Here is a 20,840-nt window from a genome sequence, read left to right on the forward strand (position 1 = left end):
TTTGACTCATTGATAGTGTCCTCTAAGTTATCACTTAGGTTTAACTCCTCCTTGATAAACTCCTCAAATTCCTATCTAGACTCCTTTTTTAATTTCCCTTTGTGCCTCTTAGCAAGCCCTGTATCTTCTAGCACTAAAAATCATTCATACCTATTCTTAAGCTTCAAGATCTTTATCTCTTGTTGTGAAGTTTTTTCTTGCAACTAATTCTTTAAGGATCTAGCCAGCTTGATTGCCTTAATTAGCATCCTTGCATTTATGGTTGTCCAGAACTATTACACCATGAGCTCCTACAATGCACAGGTCTTCTCTGGGTCTGATTGTTCTCCTAAACCTTTGCCAGTGCATTCTTATATTGAGTGTTAAACTCCATTTGCATGACCTTTAGTAACTCTTGGTTTTCATTATGGAGCTACTACATATCAATGACATGCTATATAGCCTCTCTAGTGGCTAACTCCGTCAGCTCCCCTTGCATTTCTCAGATCATAGCAAGATACCTCTCGTCTTAACCATACTTGGGTCACCATGAGTTAAGTTCCATACACCCAAAGCAATGTCATATCTTTTTGATATCCCTAGATCACTAGCTGAGGATGGAATGCCTCCATCTCTAAGTATGCATGTAAAATTTGCCACAAGGTCACATGTGGAAAAAAGATTCCCAACCCTTATTATAATTGTGCATAGAAAGACTAAGTTTAAATAGCCTCTAATACCTCTTATTTTTGATCTTAGAGATGTTGTACTTTGTCCCTAATGCATCTAATAGCCAACTCCACTAGCTCACTCATCAACAACCAACTCTTCCTTATGCCCAAAAAAGGAATCTTAAAGCTCTTTTTAAGCTTTTTTTTCTTTGTTCCCTTTTCCTAAAGAGCTTTTGGTAATCCTTCTTTACACCTCTACACTCCTTTGTAAGAATTATTTCTTTTTCATCTACAATTTTGTTTATACCGTGAAGGAATCTACTTCACCTATTATGATTCCTCACTTGTTCACAAAGAGGGTATCTCTACCCACTTTTTAACTAGAGCATCACATACTATGCCACTATCCATATACCATATACCTTTTATGTCTTCAAGAGGTCTTTGCCCCTACATTAATTTCTTCTCTCTACCATGTTTCTTTTGAGTTTGGATAGCACAAAAGTATTGTGCTATCCCTACCACCATCTACGATCTAATGCTAATTACATTTTATATCTTTATTTATTCCTCTTTTCATATCTATTGCAATCTTGCACCATTGATAACAAATTCCACCTATTTCATCTCATAAAGAATCTTTGTCCTTTACCACCTTTTGTGCCTATTTGAGGCATCTACACCAGGTTTTTTAGATGACCCTGCCAATCCCTTCTAAAACTACTCTGATGTCATTACAAAACATTCCAAATGCCTCACCCTAGTACACTACAAATCCCCAATCTAGACATTCTTTGCCTCTCCATATATCAAATGTTAATTCAACTCACCTTTAAGCTAGAAACACGTGTTATGATGCATGCTCCCTCCACATAACTTCTCTATAATAACATCCTCTATAATCTTCATTTAGCCTATTGATTCCATTGTCTTGCTCACTCTTAAAATCTATATCTCATAGAAGCATTCTAGAGTTTAAACTCAATCACTTGGGTCCCCCTTTCTAAATGACTCAATGGTGAACTATGATTTTCATCCCCCATGGTTTAATTGTATAAGAACACTATTAAACACTTCAGAAAGGGCATGAGGCCTAGCCTAACCCTTCTTTGCCATCATCCTCCTCTTTATATCTCTTGCTCTTAGCCAAATCTTCTAAAACTTGATTGTAAATCTTCATCTACATTTTGTTTTATAGCAAAAATCTTGGGCCAACAAATTTGGGTGGTAGATACTGTTTGAGAAAGAGAGAGAGAGGCCCAGGCCGGCATCCATCAGAGAGAGAGGCCCACTCCATCTTTGCCGGCAATTGGCAATGTTGGGATGTCTCTCTTAGAATTCACAGAGCCTTAGCATTGAGATGGAACAATGGCATGCAAATCAAGTTGTACGCACTCAAACCAAACCCCTATGCCAACAATATTGGATGAAATCTTGTGCTACTTTAATCATAAGTTAGTGTTGGCAATTAAGGAAGGTCCTGATCTCTTGCGTGTGGCTTGTGGTCTTGCCGCTAAGTTTCAATTGCCATGAATAGCGCCATCTCATTGCCAGCAAGGCATTCTTCCATCTCTCTATTAAATTTTTGTTATTTCTTGCTTCTACTAAAGAAACTTTCCATAAAATTATAGTTTTGGTAGCTAAGGAACTATATATGAGGGTCCTTGTTGATGACATTTAAGATGATGTATGTCAAGCTATCATATCTTGGCAGTGCCAAACTTGCATGCTCATAATCTTGTGCCATCCAAACCTTGGAAAATGCCAAAGTAATGTTTAATTGATGTGGTGTTTAGGGTGTGTTATGGAGATGCACAGATATTCTTTAGGAGTCATGGGAGAAGAATTTGCACTAAAGGACAACAGAGTTCTAAAGGAAATTGATCCATAAAAAAAAGGGCAACGACAAGGAAGGGTTAGGTTAAACCTCACCCACTTTCTAAAGTGTCTAACAGTGTTTAAAGGCATTTAAAAATGTTTTTAGAGTGATCTTAGTGAGCAGAGAGAAGATTATAAGTGCTAATGAGATTACACTGAAATTTGAAATGTGTTTGGAGAGCTTTATTTGTAACTTAGAGTCAGCAATTGGCAACAAAGTATCGCTAAGAAATTTCATCAAGTAATTCTTGCTTCTCTCTTTCATAACTTACTAGATTCTCACCTAAGCACAATGTAGTGGAATTTGCATGGCATAATGCCTCTTGGTTTTGGTTTTAGCAAAAAACCTACTAAATTTAAATGGCCAAAGGATAGGTGCAAACCCAAATAAATCTTGGGAGCTAGGAATAGGGCATTGCCTTTCTTGGTTAGGAAAAATCTTTAATGAGTAATGTTTGTTGAATCTTTGTGTGGGAAGATTGGTAGCTAAAAATTGCATCTGTGTTTGATTGAGGGGCATATTAGGTCTTTAAATCTCTATTTGGATCACTATTACTCCCAGAAACTTTGTGCTTCCACATTCTTGGAAGAGCTTGTTGCGTAATTGGCCATGTGGCAAAATATCTATCAGTGACATGGGCTAATAAGGATGAGTCCAATTGTCCCCCCTCCTTGGTGTTAGAAGGTAGTTAAATATTACATATCCTAACGTTTTATTATGTAGGGAGTGACCAGATAGAAAGATCTATCATCTTTTTCAGGAATAGTAAGAGAATCTTCAAGATTCTTTGAAAATAATATCTTATGCCTAGTGGACAGGAGTTTGACTCCTAGAGGGTTAAAGGATGGTTCTTGAATGATCACAGAGGAAGAGGGCAAGGATTTTATTTGGCATTTTATGAAGGAGGTCAAGAACAGATATGGGCATGGAGCTTGCCCACCAATTTGATCGAAGTTCCATGGTGGTGTGGTTGCTGTGGAAACGAGCTGCCAAAGCCAACCATATAAGAGATCCAGCGTGGGTTATCTCCCAGGATGTAATCAGTTTGACCCTTTGCAAAGTTGTCACAATGCCATAGCAAAAGGTGGAATTGGATGGAATTGTGAAGGTCCTTTGAAATTTGGTTATAGAGGTGGATACAATGATCATGGGGGACAAAGATCATAATTTCTACTATCAAACCATTTGAAAAATTTCACTAATGAAGATGTTGAAAGCCTAAGGGTATATGTAGAGAAAACCTCTACTTCAAGGACCAATCAGGATATCATCCTCTTTACATATGCCTTTGGGTTTTTAATATTTTCACTGCTAGAACTTTCTAGATAACTCAATGGTGGGGACTATGATCTTTGTCCCCCACAAACATTGCATCCACCTCCATAGCCAAATTTTGGAGGACCCTTATAATTCCATCTACTTCTACTCAAAAGAACCTTCTTTTGTGGCATTGTGAAGTTGCTTCATTCTTTACCTCCTTTATAAAATATTGACTGAAATCCACACCCTCTTTCTTTGTGAGGTTCTTTAGCCCTATAGAAGGAAGTAAAATCATCATATAACAGCTCCAAATCCCTAATTCTAAAATTCTTCCTCATTGAAAATCTAGTGCTTTAACCACTTTTTATAGTTGTTTGAGGCCTTCTTGCTGACTTTAGAAAAGCTAGGGAGGTTCTTAGTATTTCCCTAAAGCCTCATAGTAGCCCAACTCCTAACGTAGCTACTGCTAGTGATGTTAGTGCAACTCCTCATGAAAGTCCACTGAAAGTTAGATGAAATCTTCTTGTCACCTCCTATTTAGTGTTCTTCTTTATCGATGTTTGTTTAAGTATGTTGCTTAGGTTTCCTCTAAGAATTGTTTTTCAGTCCTCTAGAAGTTGAGCTCCCTCTTGCCATGTAACAAGATACTCCTTGAGAAGCTTAGAAATTCTCTTACTATTCTAGGAAAAGATAATAGATCTCTCTATCTAGTCATTTCTTATATGACAAATATTAGAATATGTATTTTCTACTACCCTTTGATACCAAGAAAGGGGGAATAATCAAACTTGCTCTTATTAACCCATGTCATTAGTGGATATTTTGCCATATAACCTACTTTATAGTGAGTTCTTTCAAGAATGTGAAAGCATAAGATTAGTAGGAGTAATGGTGATTTAAATAGAGATTTGAGGACTTAATGAGCCCCTCAGTTAAACACACATGAAATTTCCAGTTGTTAGTTTCCCCACACTAAGATTCAAGAAACTTGTCTCTAAAGAGTGTTTAGATTTGGAATTTTAATTTAGGATTTGGGATCTAGCTTTTGCATCATTTAAATCATTCTTTGCTTCTGCTCATTAGAGACTTTTCCCATTTACGAAGAGGTGGTGCCCTATTCCTAACTCCCAAGATGCATTTGGGTTTGCATTTATCTTCCGGTCGCTTCAATTTAGTAGAGTCTTTGCTAGAATTGAGGCTAATTCCACTATATTGCGCCCATGTGAGAATCTAGAAAGCTTTGAGAGAGACAAATAAAAATTACTTAATGAAATTGTTTAAAGATGCTTTATTGCTAGTAATTGATTTTGAACTGCAAAGAAAGCTTTTCAAAGCACTCATAAAAACCAAGTTCAATCTCATTAAGATTCACAATCTACTTTAAATGATGTTAAATATTATTAAATGCTTTTGAAAAAAAAGTGAACCCCAACCTAAAACTTCCTTGTTGTCACCCTCCTTTTCTAGCCATCTCTCCCATTGATTTCCTCTAGATCTCTATTGTTTTTTAGCATAAATTCTCCTCCTATAACTCTTAGGGGATATTTATGCATCTCCACGTCACACCTTGATGCCACTTTAATCAAACATGATTTTGACTGTTTCTAGGGTTTTGATGGTACAAGCTTGAAAAATTTAAGAACAAAAAATAAAGAATGTAAACCTTTTGGATTTGACCACTAGCATATTTTTTTTTAACTAGGATATTTGAGAGGTAGCCCAATGCAAACTTAACCAATCTAGAGTCATCATTCTTTACTAGCATCACAAAAAGACCTCCCTAAAATAAAGAATAAGGAAGAATGATGTAGCACATCCTATTTCTCTCCCCTTAAGCCAATTGGAAAAAGGGCAATTGGCTATTAGAAAAGAGGTTCTTAGTGGCTATTTTATCCTTATTTATCCCTCAAAGTTTCAAGAATCCATGATAACAGTATATTCAAATCTCATCCCATGATCACATGCATTACAAATGACCAATATGATACTAGTATTACATCTTTAATGCCACATACACTATTTGAGAAATATGGTCTAGTTGAAGGATGTTTTAGGATGGAGTGTCATATTGTAAAGGTGGCAACCCATCAAGTAAGTCAAAGAATGTAAAGTTGGCGCTAAAGGTATTATTCATTCCCAACTATTGCATCCATTTATAAAATATAAAAGACTCTCAACTCATATCATTAAAAAGTTAAAAGTAATTCGTAATAACTACTTCCACATTGCCAACACTTTATATGCCACCTCATTAGATCTCTTGAGTAGTTATTAAAAGCTTTAGTTATATAAGAAACAAAGTTTGCCTATAAAGGTTCAAATTTAAATAAGCTTCAAGAGTGGGTTGGTAGAAAAACTAACATCAATGGTAGGGTCAATGTCTAAGATGGTGGAGAAAATTATTGCTAAAACTTCAATAAAATTAAATTATGAACCACCTGAGGACATTATGATAGCTTATATGAAGCATTGATAGATATTTAATAAGCTTGACATCACTTCTTCCAACTTTCACTATCTAGAGTTTAGACTACCATTCTATTTTATAACACTAGAGAGGTCTTGAGGAACATGGAGTGGAGGTGCTAATTATTACACTAGTAGATTTAACGCCAAAAGTTGAGAAGGTTATTGCTCATAAACTAGTTTCTCATATCAACTAAGCAATTTGAAAAGTCAATGCTAATAACAATGTATGCTACTCCAAAATGATTTAGAGTCAAGGTCAATTTCTCACATTTATGTGCTCAAACTTGAGTTCTTCAGCAATGCCATGTTTTAGGGGTTGTCAAGATCGAAGGCTAAAAAGTTGTTAGTCAAGCTAGATTTTCTATTGTGGGATTAATGTGACTCATACAAGCCGGATCCACAGCTCAATTATCTTGAAGCCAAATTCTGTGCCAAAGGAGTGATTAGTTAAGTGATGTTATAATCTTTCAAAAGAAGAGATTAAAGGTCTGAAGAGAGTGAGTTTCAAGTTGAAGAGTTCTTCAAATATTAATGTTGGTGCTACTATGCTACCAATATCAATATTAGACCAACATATATGACTAATAAGAAATAGAAGGGTTGTATAATATAAATTTTCTATTTCGAAGGGTGCAAAAGAGAAGATCAAGCTAGCAAAGGAGTTGAACTACATATTCATAAGGACAAACTACATTAGTGTTGTGGCTAAGGAGTTTGTTATTGTGACTGAGTCATCAAAGGGTGCTAAATACACTATCCAAATTTGCAAAAATCCATCATATAAAGGGACAATAGGGGAAAAGTTTATTTAGCTTACGAGCATATTTATTATATTTCTATGCATGAACTATACTAAGATCCTAAGATCTCACATCCACCAAGTAAGCTTTCCAATTGTTGAGTTTTATTTTTAGATTGCTTTTGGTGTTTAGATACATATTTATATTTGTATTTTATTGGTTAAAATTACTTGGAAATATTGATTAAATCAAAATTTAAAAGATGTAAAAAATATTTATTTAGGATAAACCAATGTTTTTTCTATGTTTGAGAAGTCGTGAGCTCAGCTCATGAGCTCATGAGCTCAAAACCAACTCGAGCTCAAATATATCTACCTATATATACCAAAGATAATAAAATTCCTCTTTCAGTGCACCCCCTAATTTCTACCCATTTTAATGTAGTGACTCATTGGGTATTGCCAAGGTTGCAATGTGTCTTTGAGGCTAGGCCTCTCTTATGGAGCAATTAACAAGGTTTAAAAGTGTTTAAAAGCATTTAAAAGTGCACTTCCAGGAACTTGGATGAACATATTAGCTACAACAATGAAGGTGATGACTTTGTTGAGGGACAATTGCCATGGTTTGGAGAGCTCTCTTATGAGAACCCTAGCTTCTGGATGTTGGAGAAGGCTGGCTAGACAGCAGGGATAAGGCTAGGATCATGTGGTCTGGTCAGCTTTATCCATTTGAAGTTACCATGATCATCAGTTGTCAAGGAACAATTTCCGGCAAGTTTCAAGATGTTGTGGAGTTTGTAGAGGTGGATTGCTTCCTATGCTATGATGCATAGAAAAGCTCACGAGAAGGAAATGCTCAATCAATTAGTCCCAACATAAATAAAGGTGGCTTACGAGTAAATTCCTCATATTGCTATTCCTTTGGAGATGACTCTAGAGCCTGAGTAGCAGTCTCTCTTAATGACTCTTGGTGCTAAAGATCCACATATTCCATGAACAAGGTTGTTTCATGCTTTGCAGCACCACTAGCCATACTCACTAATTGAGGACTTGAAGTTGATGCAATTGAACCTTGATCTTCTCCAACTTCTTAAACTTGCTCCAGAAGTGTTGGATTAGTTTGTTGGTGTTACCAACAAACTGCCTCTTTTCCAGCACGTTCGACAAGAGCTCCAGCATGTTGATATGCATATTGTCAGAGATCAATATTGAAGCATTCTTTTGCACGGCCAAAGTTGGACTCCATGTGATCCAACATGTGGTCATTGACTCTTGCTTTGGAACCAACATCATTCCAGCACATATATATTAAGAGCTCAACTTACTTGTAGTCATGAAGACATTGGTGATCCTCAAGACTTTTGCCCAGCATCAAGTGTGGCCATCAGGTCTTCTATGCAAAGTCTAAGGTCACTATGGTGGGAGTTTAGACCTTTCTAGATTTCCTGGTCGTCAAGTTTTCAAGAGGATGTAATGCTACAGCTCAAACCTTTATGGCACTCCTTGGACAAATCTGGCTGGAGAAAGTCCATAATCACACATATTGGGACACTAAAGTGTTGGAGATTTCTAAAGTAAAACATGTGGGGAAGTTGTACAATGCTGCTAGATGCCGTCATCTTCGTGAATCTCCAACCACACTAGTGGAAGTTCATCATTGATATCACCTCTTTCATGGTACTTCACTTGGATGAAAGATCTTAGGATGAGGATCAGGTGCTCCGTGATTGGCTCCAGACCACAACAGATTTTGAGTCCATATATGTGATGCCACTATTGATGTTTGGGTGGTTGCATCAATGTCTCAATGAAGCTCCAGATGTAAATGTGCATGCTACCTTGGCTATGCACTTTAGACCATCAATTCCAAGCTGGGTTGAAGCTTGACTATCATCATTTCTAGCAACTTTCCTTCACAAAGACTCTCCAAGAACATTGAAGCAGATTGTGTTGCTTTGCTCTGAATACTTTCGATTGGATGAATGTGGTTAACAGTTAGTGACAGAGGTTCAGCCTCACTTTCTCTTCACTAATGGAGCATACAATGGTAGCATGAGTTGTAGTGGCATTGGCTTTGCAATTCTCTCACCAACTGAGGAAATGATACATGTTGGATCTACTTTGATTGTTGTAGAGTCTTCTAATGAAGTAAGGTATAAAACTCTTATAGTTGGTGTCCAAGAGGCTCTTGGTTGTGGTTTACAACACTTGGCAATCAAGACAGACTCCAACTTTGCATGCCAACACATACATGGTGAATTCTAGCTCAAAATTTCACAACTTCTTCCATTACATAAGGAGCTTCAACACCTACTAGCATAGCTCAGTTCTTGGACACTTCAGTACATCTCCAAAGAGAAAAATGTGGTTGCTGATGCCTTGGCTAAGTAGGGTCTTGTGGCCTTCCTCATACAAAAGATACTTGATGAGAGCAAGCTTTCACCATTTGATCTGAGGCTCTCATCAACTTGGTGGAGGTCAGCATGGTTGCTTTTGTGGTTGACACTAACCTCATTGAGCTCAACCTGGCCACTCCTGGATCCTCACCACAACTCATCTTCATTGGGGATGAAGTCACTCAAGCGGAATATGAGCAGTTGTGCCACCTTTTCTTTGACTACAACGATGTCTTTGCATAGCACTATACAAATCTGTGAGGAGTCTTTCCAAAGGTGGCTATGCATCATATTCTCTTCCATGAGGATGCTTGACCAATGCAGCAAGCTCTATGATGTCTCAGTCCCATGCTAGTTTTGGTTGTCAAAGCCAAAATCATGAAATTTATCAATGTCAAGTTCATCTTTTTAGTCGAGACTGCAGAGTGGATTAGCTCAATTGTTCCAATGAGGAAGGCCAATGGCAACATCCAAGTCTATGTGGATTTCAGAGACTTCAACAAAGCTATGTTGCATGACTACTTCCTGATGCCATTCATTGACAACATTCTCAATGCCATAGATGGTCATGAAATCTACTCCTTTATAGACAGTTTTAGTGGCTACAATCAGGTGCAAATCTTTGAGCCAGATAGAGTGAAGATGTCCTTCCACACACTTTGGGCATCTACGTATACAGGGTCCTTCCTTTCGGCCTTGTGAATGCATCAACAACATTCCAGCAGATCATGAATTTTGCCTTTCATGACTTGACACTCTACTCTCTGCAGATTTACATGGACAACTTATGTAGTTTTAGCACTAGAGGCACATATATTAAAGATTTAGAAACCATTTTCTTTGAACTCACTTTGATTGGCCCATGTCACTAATATAGATATTTTGCCACATGGTCAATTGCATAGCAAGCTCTTCTAAGAATGTAAAACCATGAAATTAGCAAAAATACTAGAGTTCCTCACAAGGACTCAATAAACCCCTCAATCAGATGCACACATGATTCCCAATCACAAGTTTCCCTTCATTAAGATTAAAAAAACCCTATTCACTAGAACTTTTTCTAACTAAGAAAAGGTGGCACCCTATTTCTGACAACACACACTCACTGACTAACATCAGCAAAAAAAAATTCATAAACCATATCTACCAACCCACCCCTAGCTTGCAATCGGACAGCCACAAGCCTCCCCAATATTATTGTTTATACCCCCATTTTTTTCCGCCGTGAAAATCAAGTTAATTGCTACTTTTTACCTTTTGGGAAAGGTATATGCCTGGATAACCTTCCTCTTCTAGGGTTTATGGCCATGGCGGGATCTCAGCAGAATGCTGGCGCCGGGGGAGGATCGTCGTCGCTCATGGATCTCATCTCGGCGGATCCAGTCGCGCCATCCCCTGCTCCCTCCTCGGCGTCGTCGGGATCGGGTGGAGGCTTCACTGCCGGGCGCAGATCTTTCAAAAAGTCGAGCCTGCCCAATCTATTGCAGCTGCCCGGCGATGGCTTGCTATCGCCTAGCAAGATTTTGCCGTCTCCAGTCAAGACAATCGCTCCCAAGCAGAAGAAGGTAAGATCTGCCGCATTGCTGCGAGATTTGAGATTTTTGAGGGATTTCCTCCGTGTTGTTTTGCAGCCATTGTCATATTCCCAGCTCGCCAGGTCTCTGCACGAGCTTGCAGCGACGTCGGATCAGGTATCGCTCGATTTTTTTCTCTTCTCTAGCGACTTACTCTCTCCTTGGCCAAATAGAAAGCACCTCAAAGGCAGCTCGTCAATCACGTCTTTCCCAAGCTCGCTGTGTATAGCTCAGTGGATCCGTCACTAGCGCCATCTCTGATCATGGTATGTCTAGAAATTTAAAACGTCTAGAAATTCCAACTTGTGTCTTGCTTGGTTGTAGCTCCACCAACAAGCTGATGATCGGCAAGTTTTGAGATATGTCTACTACTTCCTCTCACGAATACTTGGGGAAGCTGATTCGCACGGTGTCGTTCCTGGAGGCGGCATTCCAACTCCCAATTGGGATGCTCTGGCAGACATGAGTGTTGCGGGAGGTGTGACAAGAGCCGATGTAGTTCCTCGTATTATTGAACTTCTGGCTGCCGAGGCGTCCACTCCTGATCCTGCCGGTACGTGTTGCTAACTCTTGCTCTCTTTTTTCTTTGTTGCTTCTACTCCTTCAATGCTCTAATGTGCCACAGCACAGTTCACCCCCGGCGAATTGCTGCATTGAAGGCCTTGACTTGCGCTTCAACTAATGAGGATGTCGTGACAAAGTTGTACGAGATTGTTTTTGGCATTTTGGACAAGGTAATGAGCGAGCATCGTGCAATTTTAATCGAACGCTTTTGTTTTCAGGTTGCAGATGCAGGCAAAATACGAAAGAAAAGGGGAATGTTTGGTCGACAAACGTTGGATAGAGAGGTGAGTAGCTTCACTGTTAGTGTCCAGTTTATACAACGATGCCTGTCTTAGTCTGCTTTACGAAGCAACTTACAATATGCCGCGCTGAGTGCTTTGCAAAAGCTTCCAATAGACCAAGGGAATCCCGCTTTCTTGCACCGTGCCGTACAAGGGTAAACATTCAGACGTTCTCAAAGGCAACGCTTAAGCCATGATTTGTTGCAGGATAGCGTGTGCCGATCCCGTGGGAGTGAGACATGCCTTGGCAATGGTCTCAGAAATGGCGCCGAGGGATCCTTACGGAGTCGCAATGGCTGTCGGTAAGATCCCGGGTTCATGATGTTAGAAGTTAACAATTTTAATTTTCTCTCTTGTAGCGAAGCTATCACTTGCAGGAGGTGAGTCTATATGGAGTGAAGTTGAAATTTTTCTCAACCAGTCGTTTTTTTCTTGTTTTTTTCTTTATAGGATCATTACAGGAGGTTTTGCAAATTCATGATGTTATGGCCCGTGTATACCTCGCTCGACTTTGCTACGTACTTTCGAGAGCTCGCGTATTAGATGGTTTGAGTTTCCTTTTATTATCTTTGTTTTCCGAACTCCCATTGTGTTCTTTTCTACAGAAGTACCGGATCTCAGATCGCAGTTCACTACTATATTATACCAGCTTCTTCTGGATCCTAGTGAAAGAGTTTGCTTTGAAGCAATCAGCTGCATTTTGGGGAAATTTAGTAACACTGAAAGGCAAGACTTGAAGTCTCTTTTGATGTTAGCTAGACATTCTATTGATTCTTGCTACAGTTCTGCAGAACGTGCAAATGGATGGACAGTTTTGGCATCTGCAATTTTGAGATTTCCGGATTCTTCTTTCAATCCACTGAAAGACAATTCTCCTATTAAGGATGGAGGTTCTCAGGATGGACAACCTGCAAAGCTACCTAGAGATCGAACCATGCCAAGACCTCGAAGACCTCAAGCACTCATCAAGCTGGTTATGAGAAGGTAACGTTTTTGTTGTCTGCAAGTGAAACCAGATGACGTTTGATGCAGGCTGGAATCTGCCCTTCGGAGCCATTCAAGACCCGTACTTCATGCTGCTGCCAGGATTATCATGGAAATAGGAAGAAGTCGAGCGGCAGCCTTTACGCACGGTGTATCCGTAAACGAAGACAGTTACCCCGAGAGCTTCATTGAGAATGGTTTAACTGAAGATGTGGGAGATGCTGAAGGTAATCACCTGAGTATGAGTATGGATGACAACTCAAGACCCTTGCAGGTGGTCGGTCGAAAGTTTCATCTCTTTCTTCTGCAAGAGAAACTATATCCAGCATGTTGTCCTCGTTGATGGAGGCTGTACGCACCACTGTCGCATGTGAATGCGTCTATGTGCGTGCAGCTGCCATCAAAGCCATGATCTGGATGCAAAGACCTGACGAATCCGTCGAGGAATTAAAGTCTATAATAGCGGGCGAGCTCTCTGATCCGTCATGGCCTGCATCGCTTTTGAGTGATATACTACTCACATTGCATGCTCGTTTCAAGGTGATCCAAAGACTTTCGGATTTTGAATTTTTCTGACCGGTTGTTTCCAGGCCACACCTGACATGGCAGTCATCTTACTGGACATTTCGCGGCTGTTCGCAACCAAAGTACCTGGTAAAATTGATGCGGACGTCTTGCAGCTTCTTTGGAAGGTTAGCACTGACTTTTGTGCATTGGCTATATTCCTTCGTTACTTTTGTAGACATGTCTGGTTGGTTGTGGCCCAACTGGAAAGCACACCGCTTTGGAGGCTGTCACCATTGTACTGGACCTTCCACCGCCCGCACCAGTGGTGATGAAGTCCTCTTCCTTGCTGGACAGAATATCTGCATTTGATCCAAAGGCTGCAACAGCACTTCTGCGACTTGTTCAGGCTGCGGTATGGAAAATACTTTTTGACTCTAGTTGACACTGCGTCACTCAGGTGTGGTTTCTGGGTGAGAATGCCAACTACGCTGCAGCAGAGTACGCATGGGAATCTAAAACACCTCCAGGAACAGCGTTGATGATGCTGGATGGAGACAAAATGGTGGCTGCTGCAAGCTCCAGAAATCCTACCCTTGCCGGGGCTTTGACCCGCCTCCAAAGATGTGCCTCAAGTGGCAGCTGGGAGGTACACGTTCTTAGTTTCTTTTCCTTCCTTATTGCTAATGTTTGATCGACATCGTTCTTGACCAGGTGAGAATCGTTGCCGCGCAAGCATTGATCACGATCGCTATAAGGTCGGGTGAGCCTTACAGGCTACAAATCTACGAGTTTCTGGATGCACTTGCTAAAGGACATGCATTGGACAAATTTTCCGACTTGCACGTGAGCAACGGTGAAGACCAAGGCGCTAGTGGCACAGGTCTCAGCTCAATACTCGCTCCAATGCTTCGGGTGCTAGATGAAATGTACAAGGCTCAGGATCAGCTTATCAAGTATGTATCTACTTTCGTTTGGTGTTTACGCAACTCATAGGTGCTCTTTCAGGGATATGCGACAACATGACAATGCAAAGCAAGAATGGAGCGATGATGAGCTACGGGTACTTTATGAAACTCACGAGAGGTTACTAGATCTAGTATCTCTTTTTTGTTTTGTTCCTCGATCAAAATACTTGCCTCTTGGCCCCACAAGGTATGTTTCAGTTATCTGTATCTCTGGGGACTAACGCTTTCGTGGCAAGCAGCGCGAATTTGATAGATATTTATTGCAAAAGGCATCACATCGATGTTGCTACTGGGTATAATGATCCAGCTGTAGCGACAGGCATTGCGGACTTGCTTCCCTACGCTGGAGCGCAACCCGAGTATCCTCCAGTTCAAATAGAAGAAGACAAACCAAATGTTTCGGATACTTTATGGACTTCGAGTCCTCGGGCGGCAGATCTGGTTAACGAAGAAGTCCAGTTTTCGTCTTGTATGGTTCTGACCGCGTCTATGTTTTCAGGTAAACGACTTTCTTGGTGGAAAGGGTACAGATGCTCCCGAAGTGGAGGAGAATCCGACTGCTCGACAGTCCATCAGCTACGACGACATGTGGGCGAAAACGCTGCTGGAGGCATCGGACGATGAGGTTTGCCATTTGCAGTTTTATGTGTGGCAGTCACTAACTAAATACGTGCCCCCAGACTGTAGATGATCGTTCCTCTGGGTCTTCCTCCCCAGAGTCAACAGCATCTTTCGAAACATCTGCGTCGTCACGCTATGGCAGTACCAGATATCCCTCTCTGTTCAACAATCCCACAGCACCTGGGTTCGGCCAACAACAAAGATGGGTATGACTTTGTATTTTGAGTTTCACCTTGAAAATTTGGGTTCGGACGCAGGAGGAGCCAAGGCCTGAACCTTCTACACTATCTTCACTCAACGAAGACGAACCTTCAAGAAGCGAGGTTTGTGAACTCTTAATCTGTACTTACTGACGTTGCCGCGAAATCTACAGGAGGAATCTTGGCAATCTAGATTTGGAAGGCAGGACAGTTTTTCGTCGGAGAATCCCAGCCACGCATCCCTTCAAGACGGGACTCAGTCCGGCAGAGCCTTATACGACTTCACCGCGGGTGGTGACGAGGAGGTATGTCAGCAAGGTACACCATTGAACGAAAGTGCTAATCAAGTCTACTGCCGTGCAGTTAAGTATAGTCTCTGGCGAGGACCTGGAAATCGAATATGAAGTGGACGGCTGGTATCACGTAAGTTTGTTCAAACCTCATCAGCCCACAGCTAACGCGCATATACAGGTACGAAAGAAGAAGCCTGGGCGAGATGGCAAAATCAGTGGACTGGTCCCAGTACTCTACATTGGATCGTGATGAGGTGTATGACAGTTTTCCCCATTTGCTTGTAGTTTCTATCGGGAATTTTGCTATCCCGTCCAGGGTCATTTCGTCTTGTCAGTTTTCACAAACACTTATCCGGAATTGCGTTATCACCCATGATACTGAGCAGTGCTATCTATCTCTCTGCAGCTAAAGGCTTGTATCTTGAGTTGCTCCTCCCACATTCCTTTGCTTCCATAGAGCTTTGCCATCAACAAACAAGCTGCATCGTCCCTCCCGTCCAGCCTCACCAACTTCTCAAAAGCCATCCTTCCTTGTTCTACGTCTCTCCACTTCCAACAGGCGCTTAGAACAGTCGTCCAAGTGACAACAGTGGGTTTGAAAGGCATCGCAGCGACCACATCCACGGCCTCCTTGATCCTGTTAGCGCGACCAAGCATATCAACCAGGCAGTGGTAGTGCTCCAAGCTTGGACTCACTCCAAAGGTGGACACCATGAGCTCGAAGTACCGGCGGCCAGTGTCGACCAGGCCAGCGTGACTGCAAGCAGTGAGAAGGCACACAAAGGTGACGCTGCTCACCGGGACTGTCTCCTCCAGCATCTGATGGAAGAGTTCCACGGTCCGGCGGAAAGCTCCCACTCGACTGTGCCCTGCCAAGAGCGCGTTCCAAGTCACGGAGTTTCTGGATGGAACCAGGCCACCAAAGACAAGCTCGCAGTCGCCAATGCTACCGCATTTGCCATAGCTATCGACGAGCGAAGTTTGTACGATCTCGTCCTCCATTCCACTCCGGCTTACGTGAGCGTGGATCGCCTTGACAGTCTCCAAGCCGGCGGCACCATCGCAACTAGCCTTGAGAGCAGCAGCAAACGTCAAAGCATTCGGGGCCGGACACTCTCCTTCGAGACCCATACGGGCGAGCAGCTCCAGCGCCGAGCTCGCGTCTCCATTGTCGGCATAGCCCAGTATGATCGAGTTCCAAGTCACTACGTTCCTGGAGCGGCTGGAAGTCTCCTCAAACACTCGCCGAGCATCGCCCATGCTTCCACACTTGCCGTACATGTCAACGAGCGCGCTGACCACGAAGACGTCTGCCTCGCAGCGACAGGAAACTATCTGGGAATGAAGAACACGTCCTCGCTCGAGTGTAGCAGCTCTAGTTCTTTGCTGCTGCTTCTTCGCGTCGCGAAGCTCGGCCATGATCGAGCAAGCCTTGAGCGCTGCCACGAAGGTTGGCGCATTGGGCTTGCAAGGAACCTCCATTCGCGACTGGAGCTCGAGTGCCATCTCGGGTTCCTCGTTCTCGGCACAGCCAAGGATCAAAGCATTCCAGGAGACAACGTCGTGACACACAGCCTTGTCAAACGCCGCGCGAGCGTCCAGCAGGCTCCCACACTTGGCATAGCTGGTCACCAGAGCGTTGGCAAGGAACATGTCCGTGCGGGAGCACGCGCGAGCCTGCGAGTGAATCGCCATGCTCGATTCCAGCGCTTTCATCTTGGCTAGCTTTCCATCGGCAAGGAGCTCGCCCTCCTCGGCGGCTGCGAGCCCAGCGCAAGCCTTGATCGCGATGAGGAAAGTCCTGGCGTCCGGCGAGATGGCGACGGAGCGTTGCGTCATTCGAGCAAACAAGTCCAATGCCAGGCGTGGCTCGCCGCTGTCTACGTAGCCGAGCATGAGCGAGTTCCACGACACCACGTCTCGATGACCCGCCATGGCCTCGAAGATCCTGGTCGCGCTCGCCAAGCTCCCACACTTGGCGTACACTGCCAGCAGCGAGTTTTGGACGAAGAGATTGGAGGCGTGGCCGCTGGCAACTGCGTCGTGGTGAATTGCATTGCCAGTTTCCAGGATCCTGTAGCGATCACAGTCATTAATTCCAGCACCATCTTCTTCCTCTCTCGTGATCAGACTCGTGCAAGCTTTCAAAGCCGCGACAAAGAGGCGAGCATCTGGAACACAAGGATACGACGAGCCAGAGCCTCCTTCCCCTCTCGATCGCGATCGCGAGAACAAGGCGAGCGCCACCTCTTCCTGCCCGGACTCGACATAGCCAAGAATGAGAGCCGTCCACGACACCACATCCCGCCGGCGCATGCCATCGAAAACCACGCGCGCATCCGTCACGCTCCCACATTTCGCGTACATGCTGATGAGCGCGTTGCTCGCCACCATCGCATCGAGGCCCCATCGCTGGGCGCCCCTGTGGAGCTCGAGATTCCTCCCAATCTCGACCTCCTTGGCAATCCCGCATCCCTTGGCCGCCGCGAGCCACAGCGACGAACTGGGCGATCGATCCAGGCAAGAGAGAGGAGCGAGGAGGAGATCCGGAGGGACCCAAGATGACGTTGATATCCAAGAGCGCCGCCAGGAAGGAGAAAGAGACGAAGAACACTTCCACATGTATGAGCTAGTCAACGCTCCTAGTCAAGAACCCTAAATTTGTGTGGTGGGAAGACATCGACCGTGGCTGGTGGCTATGGTGATGCACAGTCGTTATAGGAGGTGCCACGTGGGCACATCCAAGATCGAATATCAGAGTCAACCGCGGGATAGTGTCGGGCTGGGCTGATTCCGCGCGCTAACGGAGAAGCAGCAGATCGAGAAGCTTCGAAGGCTGGATCCATGGATCCATTCAAGGTAGAGAGATCTTCTTCTCTACAGCTAGACTGAATCTGGGAGATTGGGCGCTGTCTCGTCCAGCACTGTAGCTAGGGCGATGTAGAGCTTAGATCTAAGCGCGCTCCAGATCCGAGAATGGGCGAACGTAGCTGCTGCAGCAGGACCAGGCAGAGGAACAGCAGGGATGGCGATGCGAGCATCATCGATCAAGTGTGCGAGCATCCGTTGCTGCTGGAGAGCGTGCTTAGCATCATCTTTGGAATGGTGGACAGCCCCGCGGAGAGGCGGGCGATGTCCGAGGTGTGCCGCCAGTGGCACGCCATGGACAGGGAGACGCGCAAGCACGTTTATGTGGCCTTCGTCTACTCGGTGTCGCCCGCTACGCTCACTCGCCGCTTCCCCAACCTCCGGAGCCTCAAGCTCAAGGCCAAGCCGAGGGCCTACGAGTTTGATCTCCTCCCCCACAACTGGGGGGGTCATGTCCACCCCTGGCTTGAAAACATTGGGCCCGCCTACCCGCAGCTCTCTGCGCTCCATCTCCGCCGCATGGAAGTCCGCGACCAGGACCTCTCCGCCGTCGCCACCGCCTACGCCGCCAGCCTCGAGACGCTCAAGCTCGACTTTTGCTCCGGCTTCTCCACCACCGGCCTGCGAGCCATCACTGGATCCTGCAAGTAAGCTCTAAGATGATATAGCTCCTGATTGATTTGAATTGGATTCACTCTATCTAGGTGCCTCAAGGTGCTCTACGTGGAGAACAGCTACGTCTCGGACGAGGGCGGGCAGTGGCTCAACGAGCTGGCGCTCCACAACCGGGTGCTCGAGGTGCTCGATTTCCAGCTCGCCATTGGCATCTCCAAGGTGAACGTGGAGGACGTGAGAACCATCATCGAGAAGTGCCCAAACCTGACGTCCCTCAAGCTGGTGGAGGGCGAGGACGGGCTGGGCGATGGGCTGAGGAAGGCCCTGGCGTCGTCCACATCGCTCCGGGAGCTGGGCATCTTCCTCACCGCGCAAGAGGAAGACGATCAGGAAGAGATCGATCAGGGCACCAGCAGCACAGGCCAGCAAACAATGAGAGCGCTGCTACCCAGAAATCTCACCAGCATCTCGGGGGATATCCCTCTCCCGCTCTACACCTCCGTGGCGGCGCAGCTCCTCAAGCTGGATCTCATGACCACTACCTCCATCGAGGCGGAACAGCACCACGCCCTCCTCCGCTGCTGTACCAGGCTCCAAAACCTTCAGGTATACAGAGTCAGTGATTGATCATAACTCATGTCACGTACGTGCATGCATGGCTATGGCGGCAATGGTTGACGGGAAAACCAGGTGCGGACAGTCATCGGCGATGAAGGCCTGGCCATTGTGGGCGAGTGCTGCAAGGATCTTCGCAAGGCCCGGATCGAGGACCACAACGACGAGGGGACCTCGGTGTCACACACGGGTCTCATGGCCCTGGCTCGCGGCTGCTCCAAGCTCGAGAAGCTGGCCATCTACGTCGCGGACATGTCCAACCAGGCGCTGGCCGCGGTGGGCAGCGGCTGCCCCGACCTCCGCGACTTCCGCCTCATCCTCACCGAGGCCAACGATCTGAGCAGCATGACCGAGCTGCCGCTGGACGCCGGCTTCGACGAGCTCATGCGCGGCTGCCACCGGCTATCGCGCCTGTGCATCTACGTCCGCCCCGGCGCGCTGTCCGACCACGGCCTCGTCCGGATCGGCCACCGCGGCGCAAACCTCAAGGCCTTGCTCCTCGGCTGCTGTGGCGACAGCGATGCCGGCTTCCTGGCCATCGCGCGGGGCTGCAAGCGCCTCCAGCGGCTGGAGATCCGCGACTGCCCCTTCACCGACGATGGGCTGCTGCGCGGCGTGGGATGCATGGAGGACCTCAAGCTCATGTGGATCCAGGGATTCAGGATGGACGACTACGGGAAATTGGACGTGCTGGGCGGGGAGAAGTACCGCAATGTCGAGTGCACGCGCCGGGATCCAATCCAGTGCTTGATCTACCGCTCGCTCGCCGGGCCGAGACTAGATTGCCCCGAGGAGGTGGTGTCGCCGCAGGGAAATGGGATGCTCCGCCACAACTGGCTCACTCCAAGCGGTGGGCTCGTCGTCGGCTAAGTGACTATTCCGTGTGTGTATGATTATTCCAAGGCATATTCGTTTGTTTGTTGGGACGTTGAGGCATATGCCACTAGATTCGCCACCATTACCATGTGGCATACCATAGTCAAGTGGGCCATACCAAGTCGAGTTACGTCGTAGCGCTCCATCCCCACGTGTGATTGGTGGGGCCAGGCAACACGTGTGTCCAGTGGCCAGTGGCCATGTCACGTCATACTTTTTATTTACATATATATGTTGGGTTGCTCATGACATGTGCATGTGACCCGCCCCTATTAAATGCCAACCAGCCACCCCCACGTTGCCTTCCTTGCGTCGCGGGCACGGAATATCCCTTGTGTTCGCGGTCAAGGCAACCGCCACCCACTACGCCCGTCATGCCCGTCACGTATGGGTGTGCATTATTCGAGTGTATGGATGAGAGTATAAATCCCTTCTTTCCATCTATCCATATCCACATTCCCCTCTTGTGAGCGTGATGCCATAC

General features: G+C 45.0%; 3 protein-coding genes across 3 annotated transcripts; 2 read left to right on the forward strand and 1 right to left on the reverse strand.

The window, feature by feature from the left end:
* The first annotated feature begins 10,691 nt into the window (after window positions 1-10,691).
* Window positions 10,692-15,753, forward strand: LOC9644534. Its single transcript, XM_024689027.1, has 26 exons — window positions 10,692-10,958; window positions 11,025-11,084; window positions 11,141-11,233; window positions 11,292-11,520; window positions 11,598-11,701; window positions 11,750-11,815; window positions 11,867-11,967; window positions 12,020-12,114; window positions 12,172-12,192; window positions 12,263-12,358; window positions 12,418-12,538; window positions 12,596-12,796; window positions 12,845-13,023; window positions 13,071-13,336; window positions 13,387-13,488; window positions 13,539-13,715; window positions 13,761-13,949; window positions 14,015-14,256; window positions 14,309-14,455; window positions 14,508-14,709; window positions 14,768-14,893; window positions 14,949-15,095; window positions 15,147-15,212; window positions 15,263-15,394; window positions 15,453-15,512; window positions 15,561-15,753. Exons 1-26 carry the CDS (start codon window positions 10,695-10,697, stop codon window positions 15,630-15,632), a joined length of 3,558 nt encoding a protein of 1,185 aa, XP_024544795.1. The 5' UTR covers window positions 10,692-10,694; the 3' UTR covers window positions 15,633-15,753.
* On the reverse strand, window positions 15,749-18,004 carry LOC112351344 (pentatricopeptide repeat-containing protein At5g16860-like). The gene has a single exon (XM_024689023.1). The coding sequence runs from the start codon at window positions 18,002-18,004 to the stop codon at window positions 15,749-15,751; it is 2,256 nt and encodes a 751-aa protein (XP_024544791.1).
* A 37-nt stretch (window positions 18,005-18,041) lies between these two features.
* On the forward strand, window positions 18,042-20,600 carry LOC9644535 (coronatine-insensitive protein 1). The gene is made up of 3 exons (XM_002983908.2): window positions 18,042-18,897; window positions 18,955-19,471; window positions 19,556-20,600. Exons 1-3 carry the CDS (start codon window positions 18,359-18,361, stop codon window positions 20,348-20,350), a joined length of 1,851 nt encoding a protein of 616 aa, XP_002983954.1. The 5' UTR covers window positions 18,042-18,358; the 3' UTR covers window positions 20,351-20,600.
* The last annotated feature ends 240 nt before the right edge of the window (window positions 20,601-20,840 follow it).

Source organism: Selaginella moellendorffii, unplaced genomic scaffold (assembly GCF_000143415.4).
Source record: "Selaginella moellendorffii unplaced genomic scaffold, v1.0 SELMOscaffold_60, whole genome shotgun sequence".
Taxonomy (NCBI): domain Eukaryota; kingdom Viridiplantae; phylum Streptophyta; class Lycopodiopsida; order Selaginellales; family Selaginellaceae; genus Selaginella; species Selaginella moellendorffii.

Coding starts and splice junctions, on each gene's coding strand:
- LOC9644534 (XM_024689027.1), top strand. CDS start 10,695: ATGGCCATGGCGGGATCTCAGCAGAATGCTGGCGCCGGGGGAGGATCG. Junction 11,702..11,749: donor TTTTTGGCATTTTGGACAAG/GTAATGAGCGAG, acceptor TTTTGTTTTCAG/GTTGCAGATGCAGGCAAAAT. Junction 12,539..12,595: donor AAATTTAGTAACACTGAAAG/GCAAGACTTGAA, acceptor TTCTTGCTACAG/TTCTGCAGAACGTGCAAATG.
- LOC9644535 (XM_002983908.2), top strand. CDS start 18,359: ATGGGCGAACGTAGCTGCTGCAGCAGGACCAGGCAGAGGAACAGCAGG. Junction 18,898..18,954: donor GCCATCACTGGATCCTGCAA/GTAAGCTCTAAG, acceptor CACTCTATCTAG/GTGCCTCAAGGTGCTCTACG. Junction 19,472..19,555: donor CCAGGCTCCAAAACCTTCAG/GTATACAGAGTC, acceptor CGGGAAAACCAG/GTGCGGACAGTCATCGGCGA.
- LOC112351344 (XM_024689023.1), bottom strand. CDS start 18,004: ATGTGGAAGTGTTCTTCGTCTCTTTCTCCTTCCTGGCGGCGCTCTTGG.